The sequence below is a fragment of the Tachypleus tridentatus genome, chromosome 13 (assembly GCF_004210375.1).
Source record: "Tachypleus tridentatus isolate NWPU-2018 chromosome 13, ASM421037v1, whole genome shotgun sequence".
Taxonomy (NCBI): Eukaryota; Metazoa; Arthropoda; class Merostomata; order Xiphosura; family Limulidae; genus Tachypleus; species Tachypleus tridentatus.
Genome location: NC_134837.1, coordinates 202,000,431 through 202,010,362, shown reverse-complemented (window position 1 = coordinate 202,010,362; position 9,932 = coordinate 202,000,431). Strand labels below are relative to the sequence as shown.

At 33.6% G+C, this 9,932-nt stretch overlaps 1 protein-coding gene across 1 annotated transcript; it reads right to left on the bottom strand.

Annotated features, from left to right (window-relative positions):
* Positions 1–653: 653 nt before the first annotated feature.
* LOC143236433 (uncharacterized) lies at positions 654–9,668 on the bottom strand. Its single transcript, XM_076474694.1, has 3 exons — positions 9,511–9,668; positions 1,923–2,183; positions 654–727 (listed from the first exon to the last, which is right to left on the bottom strand). Exons 1-3 carry the CDS (start codon positions 9,602–9,604, stop codon positions 654–656), a joined length of 429 nt encoding a protein of 142 aa, XP_076330809.1. The 5' UTR covers positions 9,605–9,668.
* Between the last annotated feature and the right edge of the window lie 264 nt (positions 9,669–9,932).

Below are 9,932 nucleotides of genomic sequence, written 5' to 3'. Positions count from 1 at the left end.
GACTCGTAATCTGAGGGTCGCGGGTTCGAATCCCCGTCGCACCAAACATGCTCGCCCTTTCAGCCGTGGGGACGTTATAATGTGATGTTCAATCCCACTATTCGTTGGTAAAAGAGTAGCCAAAGAGTTGTTAGCGTGTGGTGATGACTAGCTGCTTTTCTTCTTGTCTTACACTGCTATATTAGGGACGGCTAACGCAGATAGCCCTCGAGTAGCTTTGCGCGAAATTCGAAAACAAAACAAACAATCACATTGCATTATATTAACAAAGGATACAGAGACTAGTTGTTTATAGCCGATGTACAGACTAGTTGTTTATTGTCAATCTAGAGACTAGTTGTAATATAAAAGTAAGTTTTATACAATTGGAAACTCTTCAGTCAATTTCAGTGTTTAGTTTCGATCAGTTCTGGGTTGTACTAATCTTTCTTGTGCATGCAGCCTGGTAACCTGAGTCGAGTGAGTTGCTGTGACAAACGTTATAAGTTGCTGAGAATCTGTAAGATACCTACCAGCAGTTCCAATATAAACCTTTAATATTGTTAATATTTTAGACACATGTGTGAGAAGCTGTGAAATATCTTAATAGCTTTACCAACTCACGTCTCGTGCTGGTGTCTGGCTTCTTGTGTATCTCTGTTTTTTTAATAGCTTTACCAACTCAGTTCGTAACATCCGCTTTTGTAGGTAGACCTTGCACATAGACGAGTGATATTTAGCGTAGAACCTAAGTATTTGAATACGTAAATAACTAACCAAATTCTGTAAGAAGGTTGCTATTACATTATAACAATATGTAAATAGTTTTAATCACATACCCCTTGGTAGGTGTGAGGAGGAATTTCTGTTAGAAGAGTGTGTTATAATTGTCTTTCTGAATTTTTTGTCCATAGTTAGTCGAGGGATATCTATACACATCCACCCCTAATTTTTGACAGTACCCAAAATGCAAAGCGCGTTTTCGTGTCAACGATCACGAACCTTGAATCACCTTATTCACAATTTCAGGTCGCTAACGTCTAAGCCAGGTTCAGCCAAGGAATATGTAATACATATCCTTTTAATTATACTTTATCAGGTGTAAGCCGTTGTCAACGAGTTTATTGTTCAATACCAGAATTCGTTATGTCGGTTCAGTTAGTTTAAAAGTAATTTACCTCGACTGAAAATAAAACACATGACAGTTAATACTAGGTATTATGTCATCGTGGACTTGATCCTGGACTGGTTTTTAACAGGTAAATTGTATTACATGGAAAGGCCTCACACCAAACTATATACCAGTAGTTGTAATTTTATCGTTCTTTTTTGTAAACATGTCCATTGTTTTGTGTTGTTGTTTTTTCAACTACTGCCAGCAATATTTGAATTTTGGGGCCGGATTATCGTGAATCAGGGAATTTAAGTTTGTAAACATTTATTGCAAAAAAATTCAAGGTTGCGATTTCAAGACTACGGCCAAATGTCATTATTCTCTCAGAATAGTTGGCGGTGAATTCTGTTGGTTAGCTTTCTTCCCTCTGGTCAGTCTGTCAGCTGAAACTTAAGGACGGACGGCTATGTACTTATAAATATCGTGTTGCTTTTCTGAAGCTACTAACGTTGTTTGGATTTTATGCTTTCCTTGAACAGACAAAATTTACGTTTGTAACAGACTTATAAGTTATAACTTCTTTATGAAATACATTTTTTGTAAAACTAATTGCATCTCCTAGCGGCATTTGCTTATAGTTGTAGGTGTTGCGGAACATTTCACTATTTTACTTTTGAAAACAACGTGAATGCATATTACCATACAGGTGTGCACTTGGATCAGTAGCCTCCGTATTTTATATTGCACTTTAAAGCTGACTTGCCACAGTAAGTAATTACTGTTTTAAAATTTACTGATGCTGTTTGGTTTTTATAACTGGTAAACTTACCGGAAACAGAAAAACTCCATTTCACACATACACCACCCGTCGTACTGCAGTTGAAACATTCCCTGTAGAGGTCATTCTTAGTGGGTTCCTGCGGGAAAAGGTTTTTACCTAAAAATGGGATGGTGAAAGGATCGTCAATAGCGACAGAATCTCCTCCCAGTTCCTTTAAAATCTCTTTTAATGACATTATGTCGTTTTCCCAGATTTCGTGTTCATTGTCCCAAGTGCACTGGTGACATATTAGAGCCGCTTCAGTTAAGCCTGACAGATAGAAGATAACACACTTCACATATTAATGCATTGACCAAGAAAGTTTAGTTGTTAAATGAATAGTTTTACCATGATAACTTAGTTTTTAACAATTTGAAAGTTATTATTTTGCACTGTGGTACTCCAGTTTGTGCGACTACTGTAAGTAGGATTCAAATATTGCTTTTCTCAGCTACTAGGCTTGTGCTCTACTAATTGAAGCCCAAAATTAACATATATGAAACTTCCAATAAAGCATTCTGTAATAACTAAAATGTATACAATATTTCATAGCATCAGATTCTTAAAGTTGTAATTTATATGTTTCATGTAATTATTTATGAATCTCGGATTTAAGTGTTGATAACGAAAACAGTATATTGTGAGTGAGATCTTTAACAGATGCTAGTTAATACGTAAATCTTCAGTGTTTCCTTGCAAGTAATTTGACAAAACTTGACACATGACGGTAAAAATTACGACCTAGTGACGATCATTTTCCAATTCATAAAGTTCGCAAGAAAATAGAAATCACGTATTCCGAAAAAAAGAAAAAAGAGTAAATTAATATTCTAAAAAGAAACGTACACCAGGTTTTATAACTGAAAATGTCCTTCATATGACATTTAGTGTAATAGATACTTGTTATCAATTGGTATTTTTTTAACATAGAGTAAATTTTATTTAAAAAAATATTACATTCATAGAATTTACATTTTCTGAATAAGTTTTAATTTGAAAACATATTTGATTAATATTCTAAAGACTGCTGGTATGAGTAATAAAAGTATTAATTATCATAAAGTATAGAACAGTGTTTTGACCTTTTTAGGTCAACCTGGATTAACAAAGAATATTTGATTAGCATGTTTATTCTGCATCCCTGTCTACCATTCTTCTTTTATATAATCGTATAGGTTCCTAAGAGGTTTAGTACTACCCCTACCTGAAATTAGCCTGAGCGAAAACTAAATAATTATGTGAAAGGTAAAAGAAAATCACGTGGAAGGAGATAATAAAGGAACATCGATGTAGGTTAATAGTAATCCTTTTTTTTTTTTTTTTTTTTATGGAGGTCGATGAAAAGGAAACTTTGACAAGATTCTGTAATAAACTCTCTGTGATAGTCATAGGTTAACTACGTACAGAATGAAACAACAAGTAAATCGTGGTAAATAAATAACAACCAGGAGACTCAATGCTCTTAAGTGTACACAGCGAAAAATGTGTGGCCAGAAATTTTGTCACGATGCATTCACTGGGAAAGGGATGAACGAGTGAAGTGGTGGTGCAGCCAGTGTTGGAATAACAGATGAGAACAATTTATTGTGAAAAGAGTTTATAATATATATATAATTCTATGTAACTTTAATAACAAGTAAAGTGTTACATGTCAACACAGTATTTGCAGACTTATGATCGCATAAAAACACGTAGAGAGTAATTCGGAAAGCTCTCTTCAAAGGCAAAATATTTAATGTTTAATTGAAAACGTTCTGTTTAATTATTTGAGTGAATGAAAACGCCATATGTGACTATGCTTGTTTATTTAATATCTTGGTTGGTGAACAGTGAATCATTTGGTGTGAATTTAAAAATATCCAGCTTTTATTGTTTTCTGTGAAACGTACTTCCTATCATTTTTAGTACAACTCAGGTTCAAGAAACCTGTTCAGGATTCCTGTATATACTCATGTATAAGCCAAGAACCAAGTCTAAGTAAGAACTAGAAGTATTTTACAGATAACCCGTGTATAGCCGAGTGGGGTGTTTAAAAGTAAAAAAGTAACTTTTGAATAAATTTCCTTCATTGGATAGATACAACGTTTTGAAACTTTTATTAAAGTTTTTTTATTTTAAGTAAATAAATCCTAATCAACAATCTAAAATACTAAATGTGTTAATTTTTACGGTATAAACGCATAAACATAGTAACTTTACTGTGCAGGAGAGTGTTTAGGTATGTTTTGTGGAAAACAAATGAATGTAAAAAGATATAGGGGCGTCACTGGTACCTGGAGCCCGAGATATTTCCGTCTCGAATATTTCAAGTTTCTAGCGTGACCTCTGAAAAGGTGATTTTATTTAAATTAACGTTTGGAACATTACATACCAAACGTGGTGTTGTATTAAATATTTGGAAAATTCGTAAAACGACCACAGAGAAGTTTATTTTTCTGAAACTGATGGAATGCATAACAATAGCTGACTAAGAAAATATCTAATTAATGTAGTTGCTTAAACAAGATGGCGGCAAACGATTTAAACAGCAGATTATTGGCCGATACAGTATTTTGTCAGTGATTTCATTGTTGCTTTGGCAGAATGGATTTACTGTTTTAGAATAATTTTCAAATAAGATATGTTGACTAAAAGAGAACTAGCAACGACCGACAAGGTAATCAACTTTTTTTTTTCCAAATATTTGTTTGTTGGATTTCAGCAAACCAAAAATTACTTAAGGCCCACAGGGTACTTAACCTTGACACAAATGAAGGAAAAATAATAAAAATATTATATATTTTGTATCTGTGAGAGTCCAGAATGGAATGTATTGAATAAAATCCATGGTCTAAAAGTTCGACGTACACCTGGGAATGACAGAACACCAGTCTAACCTCCACTGATTATCTGTTGCTGCAGCTGTTGGTCGTTTTATTTTATCTTCAACAAATATTAGTCCGTGCTCCTAGGTTTTGTAACGATCCATTTTTTATTTGACTTTCGAATTATCTTTCCAACTTGTAAGTTTCAGTGAGCAGTGGTTATAGAAATATATTTTCAAACATCTAACAGTGAGATGAAGAGATATATTTAACCTTCATCACAGCCCCTTGTGTCTATATGGAACCTGACGATAAATATATTTTACTCAAAAATAGTAAAACTTTTGATGTTTTGCAGTTGAATAATTTTGTGAATAAAATGTTGCAAGGGGTCTGTGCGGAGTTGGTGCTCTGTGCCTTTATCAGGCATATATGAACTCACAGAAGGTATTCATTGTGATAAACAGTGATTACATATTTAGATCTCTCCTGAAGTGAAGTTATGCGCACAACCTACTTCAGAGACGTCTCCAGAATCCCCACGAAATGCAGAAAAGCGTAAAATCTGCCTTTGTAGATCTGGGATTGCTTGACACAAGACAGCATGCTGGTAAAGGTGTTCCAACAACAAAAATACGATGTTATCTTTGCCCAAGAATCACGGATAGGAAAGTCCATCAAACCTGTACAGCATGTGAAAACCGTGTCTCTGCTGATCACTCCCCACCCAGTGTATGTGTGATGAATGTTTGTAAAATGAGTGGTAAAAGATATGAGGAACACTTTATGTTCACTCAGAATACGTTTTACTTCCATGTTGTCTAAAATGTAACACCAGTATAGCTCTGAAACAAAGTTTGATGTAGTTCAACCCCCTTGGTTCCATTTGGACCCCAAGCACTTTTTTGTACAATTTGGTGTTTTTTGTTACATTTATTTGAGAAGTCTATTTATTCATTCAGTATTTTATTAGTTTTAATTGTGAGATATCAATTAGAGAAGAAGTGGCCCTTTATTATTGGAATATATGTCAATGTTGACAATTTTTTGTCTATATATGAGAAAATGGATATAAGTAAATTTCATATTTTGTAATAATAAGTAACATATTATATACTTATGGTGCACAGTCTTTCTTACAGTCTATCTACACAATGATATGAGAAGCCAGTATGTTAACTTTTCAACATCTAAATCATAGCTTCAACATTATGATCATTAAATATATGTGGGGTCCATATGGACCCCAGGTGGACTGAAAGGTGGATATTTTAACATGTACTGATGAAGGTATTAACTTCCATAGCAATTCTAAATTATATTATGGTATTAATTTTCTGAGAGAACGTGCCCTGAGAGCCTACCTCAAATAGAACTGCTCCTGGTCTCAGGGAGCTGGTTTTATGCAAAGCACTTCCACCTTAAAACTCCTTCATACACCCCTGAGTACCAACTTATGTAAAACGTTAACCCTGCTAATATAGACACTTTCCATCTCACAAACAATGTTCGTTCTCTGGCTGTATATCAGTTATCATAATTATATTAAATAAATTTAGTATTTTGAAAATTGTTTAATTTCGAAGCCATAGTTCAAGGAAGGTTCAGCGCAAAACGTGTTCACACATCTGACCTTTAACACTCCACTCTTTAACACTTCACTCTTTAACACTCCACTCTTTCAGTATTCCTCGATGATGAGTGGAAGTTGTTACCAGGCGAGTGCTGTGTCATCTAAGGTTAACTATTTCTAGTTTTGTTATCAACCCAGATTAACTTATAACTTCCCTAAAACTATTTCTTCACATTGCTTTAAGAAACTCGGACTAAGTTGAACGTCTAACCAAAGTCCACTGAACGGAGCAGTGTCCGTTTTACCCAATCTTTTCGAACTCACTTTTCACTTAAGTAATCAGACCCCAAGCTTAACTGGGAAGGGTGGAATTTGTCTTCTAATGTATTTATGGAAGTTTAATAGTGCTCTGACATTTTGTGTTTGATGTAATTGTTTCAACAATAGTTAGTATCACTATTTTATAATTTTAAAAATAATGTTTCATTGTGTCTTGTTCTATGCCTAACCCACCCTTCCCACGTCTTACAGCCCACCGTTCGGAACCCATTCACGGAAACTACTGTTTTATAAATATGTAAAGAACTAAATACAGAACATTATTTGCACGGGTGGTGTTAGGAGTTGCAAAGGATATAATTACATGTTCAACTGGGAACCCATCATAAAAAATGAAATAAATTTCAAGCCCAAACCTGGGCTCCAGGGAAAGACTTTACTGGGTCCATACATGGCTATTTAGAATCAGCGAAATCAAATTTTAGTTTTCAGTTCTACTCGAGAAAAGTAATATTAGTTAAATAGTGTATATGTAAATATTATTAAGTACAATAAGTGGTTGGACACGCATATAATATTGATATTTTGATGTTAGGTAAATTAACGCTTAAAGTACGCTTGTTGTTTTGCAGAAACAGTTTATAAAACATTTAATAGTTTTAATTTGTAACTATAAATATTTATCGAACACTCAAAATACAGATCACATTCGCTAGTTTGTCTCGAGCTTAAACAAAACGTGAAACAGAGACGAGATGTGATGATTTCATTGTAAATAGTTAACTTTAAGGTAAGATAAAACTGTGAGGAAGAGTAGAAGTGTGGGTGTGGTAAATATTGTATAATAGTTTCGTTTAGTGTGCATGACACGATCAGGTGGCTCTCAGCTCGCAATCTGAGGGTCGCGAGTCTCACTATTCGTTGGCATGAGAGTAGCTAGAGAGTTGGTGGTGGGTGATGATGACTAGCTGCCTTCCCTCTAGTTTTACACTGCTAAATTAGGAACGGCTAGCGCAGATAGCCCTTGTGTAATTTTGCGCGAAATTCATAACAATAATAACCGCTTGTATATAGTAAAACCTATTTAAGCTGGAAACTGCATAGGGCGGAAACCTGTACAAGCTTGAAATTATCAACATTTTTCAGCATTATCTTAAGATTTCTCTTATAAAAGGCAGAATCTGCGTAATCCGAACGGAAAACGAACTTTCACTTACCTCATCCATCAACAAGTAGGATTAGAACCTGAGTAAGGTTGAAAAAATGTTTTTGACTAAATGTTAATTTCTCATTTAATTAATAATTTGTTTAAATATTAATAAATTCTCGGACATTTTGTAACAATAAGTATTGATTAAATATATTCTGTTCTTTTTTCTGCCGTCATAATTTTTGCAGTTAAATTAGATTCATGATTTGTAGAAATATATTTGAATTTTAAGTGCAAAATTCTACTCTTTAAATAATTCTCACAAAAAAAAAATTCATATCTTCCCTAATTTTAAAATTTAGGGAAAATTTACCATGGGTAATAAGTAAAAGTAAAGATATGTGCTGTTTCAAAAATTTCAGGAAAAATCAACTTCCTGTGAATAGAAAGGGAATAATAAAGTGTGAATGACAAATGTTATATTCAAGGAATTTTTGAACAAGTTAAACAAAAGAATGGAAAAAGAAAATAGGAATATTCTACTTTTCCTTGATAATGCAACTTGTCACTCAAAAGTTCAACTTTCAAATGTTTGTTTAGTCCTTCTACCTCCATGTACAACATCAATTCTACAGCCACTAGATAATGGAATTATACAGTGTATAAAATTGGAATACAGAAAATTGATGCTTCAGCATACTGTTGAAAACATGGACGACTGTAAGAGAGCATCTGAAATTAACATAAAAACTGACATGTTAGATGCAATTGGATTTTTAAGTCATTCAACCAAATGCGTAAAAAATGAATGTGTAATAAAGTGCTTTTGAAACTGTAGATTTATTCTTGATAATGGCAGAGATTGTGGAGAAGTTGTTTGTTGTGATAATTCTAGTGAAATCCAAAATATGATTGAAGAGATTGATGCGGATGATTCTATAAATGTGGAAAGTTTTGTGAATGTTGACAAGAATGTTTTAACAGAAACTGATTTAAAATCTATAATAGAATCATAAGTTGGTAACAGTGTGAGAGATTCAGAAGATGAACAAAATGGAAAAGATTGTGAGGAAATAAAAATTCCTACTTCATCGCAAGTGTTAAGTTATATTAATGCTATCAAATTGTGTGCAGAAATGAAGGGGGGAAAATGAACTTCATGAAAAGGCTGTAGTGTTCTCTTTTAACCACATGAGAAAGCCCATTAAAAAAAACAAAAAAAACGAAACTTGATATTCTGAATGTCTATCTTTGTTCTTATTCTAATAAATATAGCAAAAACAGTATAATAACTTTATTCACAAATGTCTTACTTCCCTTAAGTCAAGCAAGTATAGCGTTCCGCTCAAAAATTATATATAATGTAGGAAATGTGTGTTAACTCTCTAAGCTGGAAAACCTGCTTAACCCCGGAAATTCTACTCGGTCCAGGTTTTACTGTATAATTATTCAGTGATTTTTATGTTATCAGGTGAGGTAGATCCAAGAGTAATAAGTTCCGTAACTATCGTGGTCCACTATGACAAAAGGATTGGGGTACCATATTTGAAGTATGTTCATATTGTATTCTAAAGACGGTTGGTATGGTTATAAAGCTTTATTTTACAGTTTTTAATACCCATACCAGCCCTTTTTAGAATACGTGTTTATTTCAAGTGGGTTTCTCATCATTACATGTAATTAGATTGGTTCCACCTGTCCTGCACAAACCCACAAATATAGCCCCAAAGTTCTGAGACGTTAACAAGTTTTTATAAACCCAAACTGACAGAAGTACAAAAACTGACTTACTCATTAATGTTGATACTCCTAGCAGAAATGATAGATATTTTGAATATTTCGATGTTTCTGGATTATTCCAGGGATAAAGCTTCGTTAAAGACATGATTACTTTAAAACTGTGACGCCCTTTGTCATTTAAAGGTTCCTGATAAAGTGTAAAACTAACAGTTTAATCCTACAGGACTTTGCTCGTTTTTATCGATCGAAATGTAAACGTTGGACGTGCTACTGCTATCTAAAGTATGTACGTGTATGTGTTGTTTAATACAAGCTTTTATTACTGAAGCATATTCCAATAGTTTTATAATATATATAATTAAATGTTAGTTTAACATTTAAACATGAACAAAAAAACCCCAGCCACAATACAAACATCCAACGTTGGGCTTAAACCATAAAATAAGTCATCATGTAATGAACCTTTGGTTTTA